Source organism: Aythya marila (assembly GCF_965140915.1).
Source record: "Aythya marila genome assembly, chromosome: 1".
Lineage (NCBI taxonomy): Eukaryota > Metazoa > Chordata > Aves > Anseriformes > Anatidae > Aythya > Aythya marila.
The window spans coordinates 135,021,267-135,044,754 of record NC_139042.1 but is presented as its reverse complement, the minus strand read 5'-3'; the positions used below and the strand labels follow the sequence as shown (position 1 = coordinate 135,044,754).

General features: G+C 45.3%; 1 protein-coding gene across 2 annotated transcripts in view; it reads left to right on the top strand.

Moving 5' to 3' along the window:
* The first annotated feature begins 456 nt into the window (after positions 1-456).
* The window catches only part of KIAA0930, a 69,126-nt gene continuing 46,094 nt past the window's right edge, over positions 457-23,488 (top strand). For both annotated transcript variants that reach the window (XM_082770355.1, XM_082770354.1), the window contains exon 1: positions 457-743. In XM_082770355.1, coding sequence (XP_082626481.1) covers positions 611-743 — 133 coding nt within the window. In that variant the 5' untranslated portion in view covers positions 457-610. The remainder of the gene's footprint in view (positions 744-23,488) is intronic.

Below are 23,488 nucleotides of genomic sequence, written 5' to 3'. Positions count from 1 at the left end.
TCTAGCAGAAAGCCAAGCTCTAAGGTGATGTCTAGCTTAAGTTCTCTGACCTCTTTTCTCCTCCGAATTATCACCTTCAGGACTAAGTTTCAAATGGGACTTTGGAAAGGGGGGAGGGGTCGGAATGTTGCACAAGCCTCGTGATGTTTTTAGGAAGTGAGGAGGGAATAAAACAATATCGTTCAGTGACTGGTTTGCAAAAGAAAGGCGATTGTGTTGCTCTCCAGCTGCAGCCACAAACTGATGAGGGCCTGGCTACAGCTAGGGAGCAGGACGTGGGGGTGCTAGGCTGCCTGTGGGTCGGGCTGGTGACCAAAGCGTCCCGGACCCCTCCCCCCCCCGGGCGCTTCTTCTCGAGGGCCGCAGCCCCCATAGGGTCGGGCGGCCGGAGGCGGAAGGGCTGGGGCTAGGGCTAGGGCTGGGGCTGCGGGGCCGAGCGGCTCCGCAGGGGGAGCCCGGGAGCCGCGGTGGGCCGGGCCGAGCCGAGCCGAGCCGGACTGGGCTGGGCTGGGCTGGGCTCGGCTCTCCGCTCCCTCAGCGCCGCCACGGCGCGGCCTCGGCTCCGACCGGCGGCGGCCGGGGCTGACATGAGAGCGTGGCCGACGGCACCATGGCCTCTGCCGGCAGCGGGCCGCGGGACGAGCGGGCGGGTGGCGAGCCGGGCCGCTCCCTGCAGCACATGCTGCGGGCGATAGCGGAGGAGCGCAGCCGCGCCGGGCTCCGCCAGGAGATCAGCGGCCTCGGTGAGTGGTGGCACGGCACGGGTCGGCCCAGCACGGCCCGGCGGCGGTGGGAGCCCAAGCCCGGCCTGAGGGCTCCGGGGGTGCCGGCGGGCGCAGCCCTGGGCGACTCCATTGTCTGCGCTGCCCTTGCAGCCAGCAGGCATCGCGTAACAACTATATATATATATACATATTTAATTTTTTTTCAGCGAAAAGTATTTTTTTTTTTTCAATACGAGTATTTTGTTGTTCTGCTAGCCTGGTTCCTTGTGAATTTCTTCCCCACCCGGGAGCCCCCCGGGTGAGTGGGTGGCTGCTTGTTGTGGTCGGGGTGTGGAGGCTTCCAGCCCGGTTGCGTACGGCTCAGCCCGTGTTGTAGCCTAACACGCCCCCGTTTAGCTGAGGGTGAAAACAGAGTTATGAAATGGGAGCTCGAAGCAGAGGTTTGGTTGGCTTTCGACACGTGGTACGTACAACAGCTGCCTTAACCTAGGTCATTCGCTATGGGAAACTCTCCCAGCCCAGGTAATGCTTGGAAGTGGCTCGTTATTATGTGCAACGGTGGAGATTGTAACTCTGGGAGACAAGAGACACCGACGTGAGGACAGCTTTCTGCCTTATTCGGGACTCTTGTGTATCCTGTGCTGTGAGGGATGGATGCCCAAGAGTGTTTGAAGAGGCAGGGCTCTCAATAGCGTCTGTGAAATCATGCTGTTATTTTTTTCCATGTGGCCTCTGTTAATTACTCAACCTTCGTCAGCTTGCTTTTCCCAAATGTCTGTTTCCAAGTCTTTCTTTGGTCTCTGTAATGTGGGTTGGCATGGGAAATCCTGCTGGTTCTCCTGGGGCCCCATAGGGAGGAATGGGCTCTCCCCTCTTTATTTTTGTCCTGCATGTCATGAAAGCTTGTGAAAATAGAGAGAAATGATGAGTCTTTCTTGTTTCTTTACACTTTTCCTAGTAGAATTGCATCCCCAGATTATATTGGGGTATAAAAATGTTATAGGGCCAAATAAAGTGTTGTGGCAAAGACCCTGTAAGCAAAAGGGGGAGAAAATGACTGTGAGATCACATTTGTTGAAAAGATGTTGTCAGCTCATGTTTGGCCATACCAAGTTTGAATAAGAATAAAAGCTCACTGGAATAGAAATTCTACCACTGGTTTCTTTTACTGGAATCAGCTGGTAAGAACACAGAAAAGCTTCCTCGCCGCTTGTGTTTGAACATGTATCCACAGCTACTTACCCTGAGAAGCCCAACTGTGTTGCTTTGGGATGGCTGTGTGAGCTGTGGGACAGTACTGCACTTCTGTCCTGCCAGCTGGAGACTTGTAAGGAAAAACCCTGGAGAACTGCTCAGCTTGGCGTGCTGAGAGCCTTATCTCAGCTGTGCAGGATCTCTCCTGTGCCCGTGCTGTGTGAGCATAGGTTATACATCACCACAGGAGCGTCTTGCGTGTTCAGTTTTTACATGCAGGGAATGGAGCTGAACTTCCACCTGCAGGCACCATGGCTGCTTGACGGGCTGTAGCTGTTGTGCATTTCCCACCGTCGTGGTGTCCTGCAGGCAGAGGCGCTGTTGATATGGAGTGGGACCTCTCTTGGGATCAGAAATGCAGGCTCAGATTGTCACCTGAACACTTAAATTGTTGCAACATCTGACCAGTTTTTTTCTTTTTGAATTTGTACCTACTATTCCTTATGGTTTGGGAGGGATGTATTGGAAAGTTTTGGTAAGGCCTAGCAGGTAAAGCTCTTAGTGCTATGAATTGCCACACTTGTATATCAAAGGGTTTTCCAAGACTTCCATTTCATAGTGTTGCACGTTGGTACATAACGTTGTCACTCCCTGTGAATTTGTCCTTTTTCCTTACTCTGTGGTTTGTTACTAGGACAATGGTTTAAGTACTTCTCTTAAGTAAAAATACTGAGCTTTTGGAGTTGGGCTCAGCAGACACTGCAAATGGAAAGGCCATCAGGTGAAACCGCATGGCTGAAATTCACACATGTCTGGACCGCAATAGCAAGTGCAAAGCATGAAAGGGAGCCAAAGTAGCCATGAGCTAGCTACATTTGGCCTTGGTAACACTGCAGGCATAAAGGTACAGGCTTTCCCTTGAGCTCAGTGCTCTTGCAACTGGTTGTGGTCCCCTATGGGTTCACACAGCTGACACAGAAGCTTTCTTCTGCATGCTATTATCCAAAACAGCCCTGATGGCTGTATGCTTACCTGGGCCAAGTCACATGCTGGGCTGCAGGACCAGCACAGCTGTGGCTGATTTTATGTGGGTGGTTTGTCTTCTTATAGTGGCCAAATCCTTTTCAGCTGTGTCCAGAACCATGGTAGGCCAAATCTGTTGTGAGTTCTACTTGCTCTTGAAATCAGCTGGCAAAGGCCTTGATCCCTTAAAAAAAATATCTGGATTTTCCTGAGTGTTGTTAACCCCTTTACAGTAAACAGGGACTCAGGGGTCAAATATGTGAAGCCTCTTCCTTTTTATGTGTTTCCTTTAAGTGATCTATTTCCCCACTTTAGGGAGAAAACTTATTTTTGCTGATGTTGGGTTTTGGTGAGAATTGCTTTTTCTCAAGAATATCATGTGAGTGGTTAGAAAAATGTTGTCCAAAGCTGTGTAAATCCCCTCATATGGGATTTTCCATGTTTTGCTGTTTGTGCAGTGTAGAAAATACAGCAAATCCCCTGACATCATGCTTCAGAATAATGACTCATACATGACTCTGTACCAAACTGCTTAGAGGGAAGGATGATGCCACTGAGAGAGGTCTGGGCTGTGCGTCAGTTTCATCCAGTTGTGTGGAGCATTATGCCAACATTGCAGTCAAAACTGGCTCTGAAATGCAGTTTGGTACAGCATTTAAAATTGTTCTTGTTCAGGGGGAGTGATGGGCTTGCTTTGTCTTTTAGATGCTGACAGGTTCATTGGCTGTCTGTGAGTACTGCACCTTTCCTTTTAGGACCTGCTTGATAAGAACATAAATAATGTTAACTGTGGACTTTCCAGCTGCTGATTTTCTGTCTGGAATCCCTTCCCATGCTATATTTGCTTTCCTCAACTTTGTTGAACATAAAGCTCTGAGGGTATTTTGGCCAAAGCCCTGAACTGGGAGGGGTTTGCTTATGCCTGAAATGGCTGTGTAGTGTTCTAAGATGCTTAATTTCTTTGTGTCCTTCTGCCCTCCAGGGATGAATTGCCCTGTCTTCAGCGTGGCATAATGTGCTTGGATGGAGGTGTGACTTGCTACATACTGGAATTTATAATTAAAAAGGAGGAAAAAAGCAGTAGGTAGGTCTGAATAATGTCTTGAACTGTGGCTGATTGTTAATGGAGCTGTAGCGAGGCTCCTGGGAGGCAGCTGGTTCAGGAATATGTGAGCTGTCAAAAACTGCTGTCTCTAGGCACTGGGGATCTGCAATTCTAGTGTTTACAGGTGCAAGTCAAGAGGCCAGACCCAGCAGAAAGCCTGATAGTCCTATCTGTAATGAAGTGCTTCCCTTTGGCTTCCTGTCAGTAGAGGAGATGCTTTGTGTCTCTGACCCACTGTTGATAAGGGGAGGGCAGAGGGATGTGTTGTTGGCAGAGGGACAGCAGAAAGAGGAACCTTTATCCTTAAAGCCTGAGGATTGTGTGGACTTGTTTGTGCAGCATTGCTCCTCAGAGCTTGTCATGTGAGTAAAGGCAGTGGGATGATTCATGTGCCAAATGATCTTGATGAATAAATCCTGGAAATACATAGGTCGCTGGCCTTCCAGAGAGAAGGAAAGGACGGGGGCATATGCTAAGTGCTCATGCACATGAGCCTTGTGAAAATATGACAGGAACGTGAAGACCTCAGTGGGAAAATGTAGGCAGAAGGATGAAGCATAGCAAAATAAGTGTTTGGAAAGCCAACTGGGTTAAAACAATAATTAAAAAGAATTACAAATAATTCAGACTTGGAAGTACTAAATTCAGGCCTTAACTTCATCATAGTGCGGTAACTATTTTAATTAAATTATAATATTCAAAAAGGATACATTTGTTTTTGGAACTGAAGAAAGTGTAACTGCTGAGTAGGTGGAAATATCTGCTGGGGATTTGCTGCACTACAGAACTAGTTTGACAGGAGTAACTTGGATGCAGAAAGAAAATACATTCTTCATTCATATTTGTAACTGGAGCTAGTTGGGTGACTTGTCCCCTCAGAGCTGAGAGACTACAAAAGCTGAGAAGCTTTTTCTTTTGATGTGTGAATAACAAGAAGGTATGTAAATTGCTTCTGTTCTTCTGAAAGCTTGCAAACAGTCAAATTCACTAACTTACAGATAAGTTCCACTGTAATGGGTTAATTTATTATACTTATGTATCGCTAAACTTTCCTTTTATTCAACACATTTAGAAGGTTTTCTCAGTTTAAAATATTCTTTTATTAATTGTACCTTAATATTTGTACAAGTGCTTTTGTCCTGTTGACAAAACCTTTTGCAGCTAAGAATGGGAAATGTTCAATAAGGATGAATATTCAAAATCTGCAAACGTATGTTACTGTAAGTAACTTAAAAATAGTAAAATAAAAAAAAAAGAAGTGCATGAGGTAGCTTCCTAATGAATAAAAATATCGTAGTGTTCTAGCCAGGAAGAATGTTTTTCCTTCTAGGAAGTGTTCTAGGAAGTATGAATCCAATGCAAGATAAAATAGATTATTTGAATCTGAGTTAAGTAAGTATATTTTGAAGTCAGTGATGTAACCAGCTTACCCAGGGTATTGAACCTCAGATCCACTGGAGAAATTTGAGCAAACAGCAAGCATATGAGACATAATGAGACAACGCATACAATTTTTTTTAAGGCAGAAGGGGAAGATAAGTTTAAAGCTGCCTGTTTTTGTTTTTTTTTTTTTTTTTTTTTTTCTCATGTGGGAAAACTAGCTAGGAGAAAATTCTGAAGTCAGGCGTGTCTGTGTACATGTGACCTGACCTGTAGTACTGCTTGGACATGGATGCTGGTGGAGAAGCTGTAGACAATGCTGGAACCCCTTCTGAGACCCCATCGTGTTGGTGCTGGGGTGGGAAGGGGTGTCTGTTTGTCCAGCAGCCCTGCGTGCAGGACCAATGAGGATGTACTCCCTAGATCCTGTGAGGGATCCCCTTGCTCTGTATTGCAGCGAGGAGCAGGGCCAGCCACGTAAGAGGAGCCTGCAGTGCTCATCTGCAACAGACCTCAGCAACCAGCATCTGTGCAAGGAGTTCTGTTTATACTCCCAGTAAATCAGGCATGCGAAAATCTGGTGGAGGGTAGCTCTGTGTGCTTGCTTCAGGGCTGGAGTGAGTAATCTTATAAACCAGGGTGTAGCACTGGTCTTTCAGGTAGCATCTCTTGCTGTAATGCATCAGTGAGGACAAAGTGGGGAAAGGCAGATGCAGGGAAGCGTACTTTCATTGAAGGACAGGATATTTAAGAATATTAACTTAGGATCAAGCCTGTAACGTCTGCTTCCTTCTCATCTACTTTTTAAAATATCACCTTATGACAGCCATATAAGACAGCTTCTGGACTCTCAGGAAGCTGATTGCATCTGTTTCCTACTGACTACTGTGCTGTGGAGAATGGCAGTCTGGGGTACAATCCCAGGGCTGCACCCCCCAGAGGTTTTTTTTTTTTTTTTTAAAGAAAATTATTATTTAGTTATTCATTAAAATTTCTGTTTTGCTGGTTTATTAGAACCCTGCTCACACTGTTGGAGCTAATAGCCTGTCAGGCTTTCCATTACACACCGGTGTTTCCAAGGGATTTGTAACTTGGCTATGAAAGCTAGTGTCTGGCAGGAGCTTGACGGACATCATCTCAGATCAATAATATAATGTGGTCTTTCTATTACAGCTTTTACATGTTTTTGACCAGCTAGGTTATTAGTTTATTTTTGTTTTAATGGAGATGGTTTAGGGATTTCCATGTCCTGCTCAAGAATATAAATGTTCAATTTATAAGAGTCAGCCTGGAGATGTTGCAATAAGGAGGGCAGATTGAAACAACAACAAAAAAAATCGACAGCTAAAACCAAAATATCCTTTAGATCTCTGTTACCCCCAACTAAATAGGCAGTTTAGTTCTTAAAACAAGGCATGCTGGAGTAGTTTTAAAATCCCGATCTGTATGGATGTAGTTCTAGTTAATAACACCACGGTTTTGTTCTAGCAGTGTACTGCATTAATCTTGAAAGGGACTACTGGTTGCAAATCTATTTTGAAGTCTGGGTTCTGTTTTGACCTTTAAAATGAATGGGAGGTCTGGTTTTGGGATTAAAGTACAGTTTGCCATTACAGTTCAGGATGGATCTTTTTCCTTTTCCTTTCTATTTTCCTTTTCAAACATGAAGTTAAAGATTAAACAAGGGTAGGAGAACTGTAGCTTTCCAGGTGTTCCAGAACTATGTTTGAGGCCACCCAATCTATTGTACTGTCTGGTATCCTTCGTGGGAAATTGTATCATTGGACTCTGTCTTTCCCCTTTAACCATAACATGCTCACTCAGCCTTACTGAGACTGCCCCTGGCTTTGATGTCAATTTTTGGGTGATGAAAATCTTTACAGCTCAATCGTGACCTAGCTTTTCATGAGCTACCACACAGAGGAGAGAGGCCCTATATCGATAACTGCCAGAGGCCTCCTCCACAGCTGGATTCTCAGTTTCAGGAGGCTTGCATTAAGCATTGCTGAAGCTTTATCACTCTGTTGTGGCTGTGGAGTCAGGTTTTCTGTAGAAAGATGAGCAGTGCTAAGCTTTTGTATGCTTGGGTGGTGCTTCTCTTGATAAGATGGATGTGGAGGGTGCATTACTGCCAGTTATCCGTATTTGGAAATAATACAGGTAGTTTTAGCTCCGGTCTCTGTATATCTAACTACCAAGTATGGTGAAAAGAGGAAAAGTGTTGGGATGTGGCGTAATGACAACATGGACACCAGGGTTCTTTTAAGATCAGTGACTTGAACGTCTTTTATTGATGGCAATAACTTCAACTTCTATCATTGAGGACATAACTTCAGCTCCTTATTGAGGACAGGCTCCCTTCTTATACCACTAGCTCTACAGCAGTACTTTCCCACTCACTATTCATTGGTTAACAACCTTGCCTGGCAACAGCAAACACTTAGCAACTTCCATGTCTTAACGGTTGGAGAACAAGTAGTTTGAGACAGCACGGCTTCTCCTGATTCACCCTTCCTTGTTCCTTCTAAACTCTACATTCCTCATGGCCTCATCATTAAGAATCCGATGTTATCACCAACCATGGGGCTTGCCGACCAATACTCGCACGTTGGGACTTCTGGGGTCTGTCCCACAGAGCTCCATTTAATCAGCTGGTACTTGAGAGATGGATTAAAATGCCAGTGAAGCTAGAGCTGGTTTTGTACTGTGAAGAGTTTGATTTAATGGCATGTAGATGCTGAAACACCCTCACGGTGAGGGAAATGTTTTGAAATGAATTTACAGTAGTCTAAGGGACGTGAAAGATTTCACCGGGAATGTGTTTGTTTGTATGTCTGTCCAGAGAACAAATACAGCAGTTCTTGAATGCCTAACTGTTATATTTTTAGTAAAGAGCATGTTCACTAACCTGCTTTAAAGGGCCTTTGAAGATGGTTTTAAATTTCTGTAAATGGCAGTGATCTGCAATTCATGGGGTGTTTGGTTTGATTTAAGTGATCAGTTTTAAGGAGATGAATTTCTTCCCTCCTAAGTGCCATTCCTGGTTGGTTGCTGCCTGCACCCATGTTTCCCAAAACAAAGCAGCAAGCTCATTGTGGCATGTCGTTGAGATAAAAGCTCTATGTAAACCCATATGGCTTTCTAAATAATCATAATACAAAGCTTTATACACTTCATAGAAATGCTTAAATTCTTTTTTGCTTGGTTTTAGTGGGAAGCTTAATTCTGTGTAAATAATGAAGATCTGAATATATGACCTGTGTTTTCATAACAAGGGTAACTAAACTCTGTAGTCAAAGCACCAAGTGAATTGTTAACAGGCCATGTTTTACATGAATAAAGGGGAACTAATTTCATACTCTTTATCTTTTGATCCTATAAGTACAGATTACATTGTGTTGCATTCTTTGGTCTAACTAGTTAGATATTCATATGGGAATTGCTCATAGGCAGCTTTTTTCTTTTTTTTTTTTTTTTTGCTTTCGATTAAAAATGTAATGGATGGAGAGGTGCTTGTGAATGAAGGTGTCTTTAAAATGTTCCAGGATCAGAATAACTGTTGAATAGAAGTAAAATATTTCACAACTGTCAGGCCAGTTCATTTGTTGAGATGTATGTGTATACATATGCATAATTCTACACGTTGTTCCTATGACAAGATTTAAAAAAACAAATTGCAGAAGGATGGATTTACTACCTGTTCTGTGTGTCCTTGCTCCTGGCTGCTCCTAGAAGTCATTGAAAAAGTAGCTGATCCTAATACTTGAAGGAAAAAAAAAAAGTGAGACCCAAAGTACATTCTTTGCTGTTTCTTAAATTTTGTGGGTTTGCATTTATTTAAAAATTAACAATACTAGGTGGCTCCAATATGAAGCTATTGAAAGCTTTGACGTTGCTTGGAATCCTGTCTGGTGGCTCACCGTGTTCTGCACTGAGGCCTCCTGGTTTGGCTCTGTCAGTGATACTGGAAAGTAGGTATGGCACCCAGAGCAGGCGTGTGTCCCTTCTCTGGGAACTGTGGTCTGCTCTGTGCCACCCTGCCAGGAGCATCGTTTTCAGCCAGCAATATTTTACAGCCAGAAATGTTTTTCCAGTGTCACTAGGGGTTTTCCAGTGTCACTACGGGCTGTCATCTACCTGATGTTTGCTTGGGACTCTGAGTCCTCAAGCAACCTGAGGTTTTATCATTATCTTTGTTTTTACTGGATGTTTCTGACCCTACCTAAAGAGGGGGAGGAGTGAGCCATTCTCTAGAACCTACTTGAGTTCTGTAACCCTGTAAAGAACAAGGCTGCACCAAAAATTAACACAGAGCTTCAGAGATACAGGTTTAGTTTCCATGCGTCTGTGGATTTTGCGTGTAATTTTGGGGAACTCTTTGTACTTGTGTTCCCCATCTGTTATGGGGTGATAAGTCATTGCCTCAGAGGGAAAACTCTCCTGTGGTTGACAGCTCTTCCAGAGTCTTAGGTTCAAAGCGTGGCTGGGATCTGAGAGCCCTCTCCATCAGTAGTGCCCTGGAGGAGGGGAATAGTGGTGGAGTATGCTGTTTGTCCGGCATGGATGGTCCTCTGCAGCTCTGAGCTGCCTGGTGTGGCAGAAAGCAGAGAGCTAACAGGTTGTATACTGCAGCATTCAGGGATTTAAAGGCTTTATTTCCTGTCTGAGCAAGAACAATGCCTGTAAATAACACTTAATTTTGCTTTATTAACAAAACCCATAAACACGAGGCTGTTAGTGTCTTGTTTTGTTGTTATTGGGTGGGGGGGTTGTCAAAACTTGAGTTGTGAGCTCTCTGACCTGAATTATTCTGTATTCCTATGCACATGCCCGAGATGAAGAAAACTACGGGTTCAAACTTTTGTCTTGAGGTATTTTGAATCAGGCAAAAGGGAAGCATAGGCATGTTCCTCTTCCTAGTTTCTTGGCAAGAAACTTTAAAATGAATCACAAATGTTTCTGCAGCAAAATGCTGTGAGAAACACAGCAATTAAAAATGTAACACTGACCTTGTACTTGGTTGTCACTGTCTCTTAAGCCTAAGCTTTAGGGTATTTTCTAAAGCTTGCAAAACACACAAAGGCTTGGGGGTGGAGTCTGGATTTCAGTGACTGTCTGAAGCTTTTATGCATCTCATCAAATGTAAGGTCTATGCTGCAGTGCTATGATTGAATGGAAGAGTATTAAGGTATATAATCTTTACTAGAGAACTGTTGTGACAGCATAGAAAGGCAGTGAACTCTGATCAAAATCCCATGGCAGGGTGTTTGTAACGTAGCTATTGGCTGGTGGTAGGGGAAAGCAGAAAAAGATACTGCCCTCTTGTGCTTTTGCTCAGGAATTTTCTAAATAAGACCTTTCTAGAAAGAAAGAACTCACCTACTCCTACTTGAGCCCTTGTAACTGTCATGAGATGGAGGTAGTGATTTCTCAACAGATGAACGTTGCAACTGCTCTTGGTTTTATAAACTGTGTTTCTTAACTATTTTTAAATCCAGCAAGAGTGGCTGTGTGGGTGCTAAGCAGATGTGATGGCTGTGAGAGAGACCCAGGGTTGGAGAAAAGGCAGAAGAAACAGAGCAGAAGTGTCTAACCACAGTCATGTTATGGGTCAGAGAAAAGGCTAGCAAGTTTCTTAACTGTTTAGTCTAGTATCATATTCCCTGGACGCCAGTTTTGTACACTCGTGCAGGCCTGCCAGTTCCACAGGAATTTGTAGTTGTGCAAAGGCCTGGAAGAGAAATTAGAATGGTGATGCTGGTTAGCAATGGAAAGAGATGGCATGTTTTCTGCAGCTAACTTGTGAATGGTAGGTTAAAATTCCATTAATTAAACCTAGTAGCAGCTTCATAGTAGCTGCTGTTTATCTGAGGTTGTAGGGTGCTGTACTCAGGGCTTTCAAGGAGCAATACCTTTCCTCATGATCACAAGTTAGCTGTAGCACAACAGGCTGGTGTGCTGTCAAGGGGATTGATGGTTCACAGATCTGCTCTTCTGCCAGTGCTGACAGGCCACCAAGAGGCTGATTTCTTGCCCCTTTGGGCAGTCTTACAGTGAAGTGATACGCTGGTGGAGGAAACCTTTTCCTTCTTTGTATGGATGTTGTGTGCTTAAAGAGGGGCCTATCTCTGCAGTCAGAGGAGGCTTCCTAGGGGGTGTAAGTGGCAGAGACCCTTCATTTTTATTTTTAGTTGAATAGGTAAAAGTGTTATCTGAGAAGTCTGTGTCAATAATAATAGGAAGGCTAAAGGCAGATCTGCCAAGTGAACTAAAATATCTAGGCATTAGCAAAGGCATTCAATTTGTTGGGCATAACATTCAATACCACTTTGCTTTATTATGAAGACTTTAGGAAAGCTGCCCTAAGGAGGATTGATTTTTTTTAAAAATTTTTTCCCCACTGTTTTGCTCTTGAGTGTGGTTATTTGCCCCTTTTCCCCCCCCAGAAATATCAAGTTTCCTGCTTCTGTAAACTAGTTTTCCTACATATGTGTGCCAATTTGACCACCCAGTTGACAGATCCAGTGTCAAAGAGGTTTTTGAAATCTTGGCCCCAGGATTGGGTGAAGCGTTGGTCATCAGCTTCTTGAAGTGAGCAGGCTTGTGGTTGGGAAGGCAAGTGAGAATTACAGCTTTTGGGCTGAAATTACCAAGTGCTTACTCAGAGAGCTGCTGCCAATGTTTCTACTTAAAAACAGACTGAATTTGGATAATACCGGGTTTTGTGTGTTATCATTGTGGGCAGGTGTGGGAAATCTCTATTTTCTTACAAACTGCTGTTGTAGTAATTCGTTCCTTCTGCCTTGATAGTGTGATGTTAAGTAGAAGCATGCCGTAGGGAGAAGATATTAGGGAAGGCAAGTACTTGAAAACATAAGAAACAAACATACTAGGTAGTTTTATAAGACCGGAGTTCTTCTGAAACTTGATTTCCTGGTATTACCTCCTCTACCACAATAGTCTCTTAGATAGTGCAGGAATATTAATTATGAAAATGGAAACATTAGATGCCATAAATTACAGTATTGGCAGACTTTGACAGGCATGAATGATATGGCTTAGAACAAAAATGCTCTGTGTATATATGTAGGATGTGCTTGTCCTGTTCCAGACAGGTTCCTGCAGTCAGTAGTGCCAGCATGCTTTGTAAGTTACCTGGTAGTCTTCAGAGACTTCTTGGGAAGCTTGAGGCTGCTGCTGGCAGGTCCTGGAAAGCAGTGGTAGGAAGTATGTAACCACTTGTCCCTCTTCCACCAGGTTTGAAGTGATTGATTGCTTCCAGTGGAATTGCGGTTGCCTCTGTTAAAGGAGGCCAGTCCCAATTGGTACTTTTGCCACTTGTTCCCAATTAGGCTCACTTAGGCCTTCAATACAGTGAGCTGTTGGGATACCCCTGTCGCTCCAGAAACACAAATGGGTTCTGCCCTTTCATAGCGTATTGACATTAGGGTGCACCAGTGTCCATTAGAGACTTCTGTGGGTCTGATGTGCCAGGCCATCGGATCCACGCAGTCCTGTAAATCCAGAGGCAAGGCCGTCTAGTCCTGATCAAAGTATCCATCACTCAGTTCTTCCAAATGCAAAGAAGAAGTCTCTTTGTTAGGGTCAGGAATAACATTAGCCCTTCTAATCCCTCTGGGGGACTGCCCAACAGAAACTGGAGCAGTAGTTTTCCTAGGAGAACAACTTCAGGCTGCTAGTTTTCCCTGCATGTCATGTATCTGAGCAGCTAGGGTTGACATAGGTTTGCCATCCCAATTCCTTGTGTCCTCTCCATGGTCACGTAGATAAAACCACAGGGTACTGTGTGCTGTGCATCCATGGTCCTCTCTCCCTTGAGTAGAAAAATGCTTACTTTTAATAACTGAGATACTGGTCTGTATGAGTAAGGAGGAAGATGTGTTCTTCAAGCTGTTGGACTTGTGACAGTTTCTCCCCAGCTGAGAAGCAGACCCATTGAGGGAGAGAGAGCTTTTCTTCATATTGCTGAAGCTGGCTAGTCATAAAATCCAGTGTTGGTTCCACTCCATCGCTCCAGTTCTTCGCTGCCAGCCTGCAGAGTGTTCCTTAAACCATCTGCCATGTGGACTGCTCGCATCGGACTTTTATCTGCATCCTTGGTTCTGCGCTCTCACTCTCCCTCCTCAAAGGTGTGTGTGGGGGAATATGATCGGAAAGAAAAAGGCTCACAGTTTGAGGTAAGGATAATTTAATTAGGGAAATTAAATTTAATTTGGGGAAAAGAAAGTAAAATGAAGTAAAGGCTCTGCAGATGTGAAGAGAGAACAATTATTCTCTACTTCCCTTCAATGAGCAATGTCCAGCTGCATCTTGTGAAGCAGGGGCTCAGTACATGTAGAGGTTGTTGGGAAGACAGCCATTTTGATAATGAGCATTCATCCCCTTCCCCAGCTTTTATTGCTGAATGTGACACCACACGGTATGAGATATCCCTTTGGTCAGCTTAGGTCATCTGCCATGGCGATGTCCCCTCCCCACCCCTTGCCCATCTCCAGCCTGCTAATACCTATACGGTCAGCCCTCTGGTTTAGCTACTGTGTTATATTTGTCAGAGACCTCTTCCCCTTGAGGGTGCTGAATTGTGTTAACCACCATTTGATAGGTGCAAGCCAGGTTCCAGCACAGCGCAGCATGCTGTAACTCTGTGGCATTGCCAGGGTCAGGCCATACATCTTTCCAACATTGTCAGGTTTTCAGGGTTCCACACTTGTTCAGGGATGAAGTTTAAAGCCATCCAAGGAGACCACTGTAACAGGTACCTGACCATACCCTCCCTGACACCTTGCCACTCACCACCGTGCTGCCTTGGGGCAGAATCCTGGTGGTAATCTTATTCTTATCCTTGGGGGGGGGGGGGGGGGAGGGGATGAAAAACACGTTCTGGAGACCTAGCAATGGGACTATGTTGGTTACCTAAGGATGTTCAAAGTGCTGAAAAGCTGCTGTAATTAGCCCAGAGAGAAAGGAGGAGGTACCATTCCTCATATCCTTCACCACTTGGTTCCTAAAGGAGGAAAAAAAGAGTGTAGCTGTTCATTCTCTCCAGGAAATGGTTCCCAAAATATGGAGATGGTAGCAATGCTGGGCATGAACACTGGACAAGGCTAAGGGCCAGTACTTTACAGCACAGTGAACTGAAGGAAACAAACAGCCTTCAACAAGCTCTCCAATGTGGTACATAGCAAAAGATAGAATATGGCACAGGTCACATCGAACAGGATCGCAGAACAACATTAAGAGCAAACCAAAGCAGGGGCTCAGTACACATAGGGGTTGTTGGGGAAGACAGACATTTTGATAATGAGCCTTGTTCCCCTTCCTCAGCTTTTATTGCTGAGCGTGACACCACGCAGTATGGGATATCCCTTTGGTCAGTTTTGGTGATATCCCCTCCCCGCCCCTCTGGCCCATCCCTAGCCTTCTGGCTTTGGGTTTGGAGGGAGTCTCGGTGCTGTGGGGCACAGCTCAGCGACAGACAAAACACTGGTGCAATATCGGGGCTGTTTGAGCTGCAAGTGACTGCTGTATGGGATGCTGTGGGGGAAGTTAACTCCATCCCAGCCAGACCCAGCACAGGCATCTATCAGGAACTCTGTGTGTACGTGTTAGATTAGCACTGGCTCTCCTTGTCTTTAATCATGAGGTTCTGGTAATTCAGTTCCGCAGCCAAACTCCTTGTTAATCAGTTCAGTGTTACACAAATGAGTCATAATGAAAACAGTGCCGTAATGATATCTAATAGTGGGAGGCAGCCCGAGATCAGTGTTCCTCTGTGCGGCCTGGGACTATTTCAGGAAGGAGATGGGGATAATGAGCACTGCGGGGTTCTTCCTTCCTCGGGAAATAAGGCATTGACAGCTCCCCTCCAGAGTCTGCTGAATCCCTTGTGGGAGTGGGTGCCCAGACCAGTTGCGCTGATCCCCCAGTGAAATCCCAGCTGTCTTCCAAAGGTTTGTTTCAAGAGTAGAAATGGTGTATGAAATTGTAGAAGGTACTTGTTCAAGGGCCATGGCAGAAGTTGGGAAAACACAACCAAATGTGCCAGCTTCTGGAGAGCAAAGACAACACTCATCTCCGAAGCCTTAGGGAAGTTTGTTTTATCTTTCCTCTTGTGTTTCTGCCTCTGTTTTTGGCAGTCATCAAATGAAGATCAGCCAGGGGTATGTGTCAGGACAAGCTGTGCAGCGCTGGGAAGCGGACTGGGGCTGTGTCCCCGTGGTGCGTCCCAGTAAGTACTGCTCCCCAGTATGTTGCTGTGGGGATGCTGTATCACAGTGGTGGGGGCTGGGAGGCACAGGCCATGACCCACACTCCTGTGACAACCACAGAGGTGACAGGATGGACAGCTCTGTGGCTGCAGATTGTGAGTGGCACAAGCACGTCCAGGCTTTGCACACTCCTCGAGTACGTGGTGGTGAGCAGCCCAGTGGCCATGCTGCACAGGGAAGGGAAGAGGAGCGGCCATGCCAAATGTGTGCGGATCGTGCTGCCCACCAGGGACTGGCAGGAGGAACGCGAGTGGGAGTGGAGGGAGGCTATGGCCAAGCATCCCTGCCTGCCAGGGTGGAGGAGCCCCAACGGGGCTTGAGGGGCACCAAGGATGTCTGGCCATCCAGAAGATTTCTGTGGTGGAGGCGGCTCATTGCTTGTGTGTGATTGAGAGGACCCCTACGTGAGGTAGGGTGGCTTGCGTACGGCCAAGGATGCCACCTGTGTGACAAGGCACGGCTTGTGTACTGCCAAGAATGACCCCTGCATGGCCAAGGTTAACCCCAAACCCTCATGTGGTGTGGGATTCTTCTCCTTAGGGTGGAACCTGCAGATGTTTAGGAAAAGATAGATAGGCTTCTTAGTTTGTGAACAAATGTCAGCTGTGTCTCTGGTGATGTGTTGTGGTGGCTCTGTAACCCCCATCACAACTACTGTGCAAAGTACTTGTGTCCAAATTGTGCACAAGCCTTCACGCTGCACCTCACCCATCCACAACATGCTCAGGAGGGCTTCCTGAGGTGAAGCAGTTGAGCTTGAGAAGCTGAAGTCGTGTTCCTGGGCAAAGTGAAGCTGGAAGATTCCTGGCTGCGTTTTTGTTTTATTTTCAGCTTTTCCATAGTATTTGTTTGTTTGGTTTTCCTCACAGCACCTTTCCACAAGGCAAATTATCGCTATGGCCATGTAGCACAGTGCTATGATGCAAGTTCATGCCCAGTGCGAGGGCAGCTCCTGTCCTTCCAGCCCCCAAACCCCAAATTGAAAAGCTGCCCTTTATTGCACCCACCAGTGAGTGGCATGCTGCAGCCCTGAAGCTGGGCTCCTGTCCATGGTGCTGAGCCTCTGTAGTTGGTTTACGTGGCAAGGTTTTGGTAGTGTAGGGTCATAGGGGTAGCTTCTGTGTGAAGAATCTAGAAGCTGCCCCATGTTAGGTAAGGGCCCTGTGGCTGACCAGAACCGATTCAATAAGTGATGTTGTTTGTGCCTCTGTGAGAGCATATTTAAGAAAGGAAAACAAACAAACAAAAACATGCTGCTGCACAGCAGCTGGGAGAGTGAGAGGAGTGAGGAACAGCCTTGCAGGCATCAAGGTCAGTGAAGATGGAGGGGGAGAGGTGCTCCAGGCGCCAGAGCAGAAGTCTCCTGCGGCCTGTGGTGAGGACCATGGTGAAGCAGGCTGTCCCCCTGCAGCCCATGGAGTACCATGGTGGAGCAGGGTTCCATGCTGCAGCCTGTGGAGGAGCCCCCAGTGAAGCAGGTGGACCTGCATTGATGGAGGCTGCGGCCTGTGGAGGACCCCCACCAGAGCAGGCCCCATGCTGGAGCTGCAGCCCGTGGAGAAGAGCCTGAGCAGGTGACCTGGCAGGAGCTGCTGCTAGTGAGGGATCCGTGTTGGAGTAGCGTGCTCCTGATGGATGGACTCCGTGGTACGGACCCATATCTGGAGCAGTTTTGAAGAGCTGATGCCTGTGGGAAGACCACGCAGGATCAGTTTGGGGAGGATGGCATCCCATAGGAGAGACCCCACTTTGGAGCAGGGGCAGAGAGCCACTGAGAAGGAGTGGTGGAGATGAAGGTCTATAGATTGACCTCAACCCCCATTTCTCCGTTCCCCTGTGCCACTTAGGGTGGAGGAGGTGGAAGAGGGTGGATGGGGGGGAATGGTTTCTTTCCTTTCTTTTTAACTTCTGTAGGTTGTTAGTAATAGGCAATAAATCTTACTATCTCCCTCTGCTGAGTCTGTTTTGCCTGTCACGATAATTGCTGAGTGATTTCTATGTCCTTATCTCAACCCTTGAGCACTTTTCATCATATTTTCTACCCCTTTCCCTTTGAGGAGGGAAAGTGGGAGAGTGACTGAGGTTGGGCTTGGCTGCCCACCCAAGTAAAACCACCATAGCCTCATATTTCGCTTTCCCAGCAATAAATTGATCAGTGGGAATTGGGCAGCAAAGGAGAGAGAACTTTTTTTTTTTTTTTTAACTATTTTCTTCTGGACAGGCAGTGATGGTAAATTTACCTTAAACTTTGAGAGAACTTGTCTCCTTGTTCTGTTACTTGTGGTTTCTACAGTGACTTCATTTATTTTGGAAGGCTTTGAGTGCAACTTATTTCAGGTTTTGAATGAATTTGTCGATTATGTTTAAGACCCAAAGTGCCTATGATCAAGAGGATTTGGCATCCTGAGCAGGATAAGATGTCTAAGGGATCATAGGGCACTGTACGATTCCTGTCTGGTGAGGCAGAGCTCTAGGTAATCTCCTGTGAGAGGCGAATGCATAGATCTGAGAAGACCGTATGTGCTGAAATGTGTCAGTCTATGGCTGTTATTTGAGGATGTTCAGGAGGTTGGAGGGAATGTCAGGGCTTCTGATGCAATGCTGTTGTGGTGTTACCCCAGCTAAGCACCACACAACTGCTCGCTTACTCACCCCAGGTAGGATGGGAGAGAATTGGAAAGGCAGAAGTGCGAGAACTCGTGGGTTGGGATGAGAGTTTAATAGGTAAAGTAAAAGCTGCACGTGAAGCAAAGCAAAATAAGGAATTCATTCTTTCCTTCCCATCAGCAGACAGGACTTCAGCCACTTCCAGAAAGGAGGGATTATCTGGTGGAACAGTTTCTTAAGTAGACCAATACCACCCCTCTGAATGTTTTCCCCTTCCTCCTTGTTTAACCCAGCTTTAATTGCTGAGCATGACACCTTATGGTATGGATGCTCCTTTAGTCAGGCTGGCTCAGCTGTCCTGCCTGTGCCCCTTCCCAGCTCCTGGTGCACCCCCTGCCTCCTCACTGGCTGGGCAGCACAAGAAGTCTTTGGCTCTTTGTAAGCACTAAAACAGCAGGTTTTTATCAACAGTATTTTCATCAAAAATCCAAAGCACAGCATCACAGAGGCCTCTGCAAAGAGAATTAGCTCTATCCCAGCCAAAACCATGACAAATGCCTAGGGGGTGAATGATGGAATTTGATCTCCATTGGTTGGAGACGGGGAGGACATGTTGAAAATTACCTGTTAGCTGAAGAAAAGACAAATGATCTGTTTTATTAGGCAATTTGTACTCTTTCAGCCTCTTCCCATTCAAATTAACTCAATAGTTTGGTTGGTATAAAGCCACAGACTTGGTTAAAGGGGACTGGCAGTGCGAGAGGACTTCCTGAATTTGTAACTCCACAGGCTTGTAGCATGGTCTCTAGGCATGGATTGCCTTGAAATCAACACCTGCTTGGCTGCATTTAGATTTCGCGTCCTTTTTAATGGGTGTCTTGTCTCTGTTTTCTGGATGAGCATTAAGCTGGAGATGGTGTGCTTGCTGGGAAAAAAATTACTAGTCTAATTTACTAATTTAGTGCCTTTAATTGGTTGTCTTTCTTGTGAGCTCTAGAACACAGTTTTTGCCTGTAAGTACCACTAATCTATGTGATTCTAGGTTCAGGCTGTTAGGGATATTTTGAATAAATGTGGAAAGACATGGTAGGTGATTAGCAGACTCGTGCTGAGAGGATTTGAGAGGCTGCCATTCCCAGCTGTGTCCACCCCATTGTTTGCTGGAGGTGATTGCCTACACAGCACAGGTTGCAGCATGGTCACTGGGTCTGTTCCTCAGTTGCTTACAGCATGGCAGACTTACAGAAAGAAACCAATGTCAGTTCACATCAATACTTCAAGTCTACAGCTGTTTTGGTGCAAATCCAACACTTGTTCTGTGTTCCTTTCTGCAAGGACAGTCATTTATGGTAGAAAAAGGAACTATCAGCCACAGATGACAACCTCTTTTTTTTTTTTTTTTCTCCAACAGCAAGCATCTAAATGTATTGGAGTCACCCTTTTGTGCACCCATGGTGAAAAGGTGATACCTGTATGTGTTCCTTCCAATCCCAAGATTATCTGCACTGGTGCTTAGCAATTGAACCAGTTCAGAAGAAAATTTGTGATCCAGATACTGCACTAGGGTATTTTCTGTAGGTGTTGTGCTAGAGGGAAGCTCCCCCAAGTTCTCTTCATTATATGTTTTAGTCAAGAGATTAACCTAGCTGTACAGTTGTCTCTCAAATGGAAGTGTCTTCCTTATTGAAATTTATCATCCTGATGATTCAGGTTTATGAATAATTTTGTCTTTATTCCAGGTATTAAAATTATTCTTAATAATACTTATAGGAGAGATAATTTCACTTTACTTTTTTTGTTTCTCTAGCAGGGAATCCTCGTTCATAATGATTTCTCCTGTTTTCTTTTCCATATTTTAATTTTACAGAAAATGTCTGACAAATGCTTTCAGTGCTTAAACAGGACAACAGCAGTGATGTGGCAGTGATGTGAATGTTAGGCATCTTGACAACTGATACTCTATGAAGAAAGCTCAGCTTTTTTCCTGCAGAAAAAGATGCATGTGTCAAAGGTATTGAGATGTCTGATTTCCTATACAAAAGAAAGCTGGGTGGGAGAGCAAATACGAATTTTGGTTTTTAGTTTAAGAAGCACAAGTGTTGGGTCTCAGCAGTACCTCTTTTTCCACTTCCCCCTTTAAGGAGGGGAAGTGTTTATCCCTACTCTGTCATACTCCTTGTCTTTCTTCCAATTGCCCTACGTGCCCAAAACACCAGCCACTTACTTAGTTACATCTGCTCATGTGTATTTTCCAATGAAGTTCTTCTTTCACTAGAAGCTGGAAAGGTTAGGTTCCTTGTCGGTAAAAATAGAAGTACTTTCTTTTTCTTGTCTGCTGATCGTATGCCAAAAGGCTGTAGAGCAATTGTTACATGTATTAATGGCACTTAATGGTAGATTCCACCCTCCCTAAATTATTTTTCGTGTTCTGGTCTTTGCAGTGTTCTGAATCTTGGCTAAGAATGGTTGACTCAAGAAATTGATTTGTTGCATGTAGCCAGAAGCATCTGTGTCAGAATAGGGTTTGAAGCCTGACGATAGATTTCATGTTCTTCCAAAACCAAACAGGAACATCCATGGTTTCAGATGAAACTGGATGCTAATATGCATGGAGGGTAAATGGATGCAGTTTTCACTTTGAGATGGAGCTGTAAATCTGGGCTTTATGGTGAGAAAGCTAACAAAAAGAGGTTAGAAAGTATGAGATAAATCTTGTTGCCCTTTTTATTGTTTCTGTTGTACCCTATCCTACTTCTTTCCCTGAGGGTGAGTTACAGTTGCTGTAATACAACTTACCAACAATTCGATGTTGTTGTGCGCTATGTAATCTGCAGTTTGGCTACTAGGCAAACAGCCTAGTTGAGAGCTCTCCCATGACAGTTCCCTGGTTGTGGACAGTGTCGTCACAGTTTGTGTTTAAATTGTATTCTGCTTTGTCTTTTCAGAGTTGAAGTATGCCCAGGTAACATTCAAGCAGTGTTCAATAAAAACTCAGTTGGATTTAGGTTTTGGAGCATTTACAGATTAAGTCTGTAAAGGAAACTTGTTTCTCGTCCAGTTCCACAGCCAGAAAGCTAAAAAGAAAAAAAGAAAGTATATATTTAAAAAAAAAAAAAAAGGAAGGATATCCTTTCATATCTTTTGCAGCCTGTGTGTAAGGAATTTTACATAGGTTGTGTAGTGTAATTCTGACATGTAATTCTGGTGTCACTTATGCTGTGGATGGGAAACAGCATTTAGTGTGCCCCAGCAACCAGTGGCAGAACATGCAAGCATTCCCATGTTACACAAGCCGTTACTTGGCACATTACTCAGTTACTGACATATAGACAAGTGTCAAATAGTGAGGGCTGAATAAAGCCTGTAAATAGTATCTTAACACCTACAGAATGAGATGAACGTAGGGACGGCATGCATTTCAGTTCTGTCTTGTTTTTTTCAGTCAATGTAGCTTCCATTGTATGTGTTGTTGTAATAGTGGAGGTTTCAGAAACCAACAGAGAAGTACAAAGCCTTGAAAAGGGAAAAACAATACAAAAGAACAACAACAGCTGGATACATTTCTGCAACTTAAATGAACAGTGCATGCCATATGATAAAGTGCCCCTTATCTTGTTTCCGTGTCAGCAAACAGGGCAGCTTCCTGGCGTAGCAAGAGTAGCCCATAACCAAAAGCAAAGCGTCAGTGGGCAATGTAGCCTTTTCTGTGATGTTAGCCCTGCTCTGTGCCATGTGGTGCTTTGAAGTGCTGCTGCGTCTTTCTTTCTGCATGGTTGGTTTTTGAATTTGAGTAAGATTTGAATGCTAGCATATGAATCACAGAATCATCTAGGTTGGAAGAGACCTCCAACATCAACTAATCCTACCTCTGACCTAACACCAACAAGTCCTCCACTAAGCCATATTGCTAAGTGCTACACCTAAATGTCTTCTAAGGACTTCCAGGATTGGTGGCTCAACCACTTCTCTGGGCAGCCCATTCCAATGCCTAACAACCCTCTCAGTAAAGAAGTTCTTTCTAACATCCAACCAAAACCTCCTCTGGCACAACTTTAGCCTGTTCCCTCTCGTCCTGTCACTGGACACGTGGGAGAATAGACCAACCCCCACCTCACTACAGCCTCCTTTAAGGTACCTCTAGAGAGCGATAAGGTTGCCCCCGAGCCTCCTCTTCTCCAAGCTGAACAATCCCAGCTCCCTCAGCCTCTGCTCATAAGACTTGTTCTCCAGACCCCTCACCAGCTTCGTTGCCTTTCTCTGGACTCGCTCAAGCACCTCCATGTCCTTCTTGTAGTGAGGGGCCCAAAACTGAGCACAATACTCAAGGTGCAGCCTCACCAGAGCCGAGTACAGGGTGACAATCACTTCCCTAGAACTGCTGGCCACACTGCTTCTTACACAAGCCAGGATGCTGTTGGCCTTCTTGGCCACCTGAGCACACGGCTGGCTCATATTCAGTGACTATCAACCAATACCCCTAGGTTCTTCTCTGTCAGGCAGCTTTCCAACCACTCATCTCCCAGCCTGTAGTGCTGTTTGGGGTTGTTGCGCCCCAGCTGCAGGACCTGGCACTTAACCTTGTTGAACTTCATACAGTTGGCCTCAGCCCATCGGTCCAGCCTATCCAGATCCTCCTGCAGAGCTTTCCTACCCTCGAACAGATTGACGCAGGCACCTAACTTGGTGTCATCTGCAAACTTACTGAGCGTGCACTCAATCCCCTCATCCAGATCATCAATAAAGATATTAAAGAAGACTGGCCCCAGTACCGAAGCCTGGGGAATGCCACTAGTGACCAGCCTCCAACTGGACTTGACTCCATTCACCACAACTCTTTGGGCCCAGCTATCCAGCCAGTTTTTAACCCAACGAAGTGTACTCCAGTCCAAGCCATGAGCAGCCAGTTTCTTGAGGAGAACGTTGTGCAAAACTGTGTCAAAAGTCTTACTGAAGTCAAGGTAGACCACATCCACAGCCTTTCACTCATCCACCAAGTGCATCACTTTGTCACAGAAGGAGATCAGGTTCGTCAAGCAGGATCTGCCTTTCGTAAACCCATGCTGACTGGGCCTGATCACCTGGTTGCCCTGCAAGTGCTGTGTGATGACACTCAAGATAATCTGCTCTATGAGCTTCCCTGGCACTGAGGTCAAACTGACAGGCCT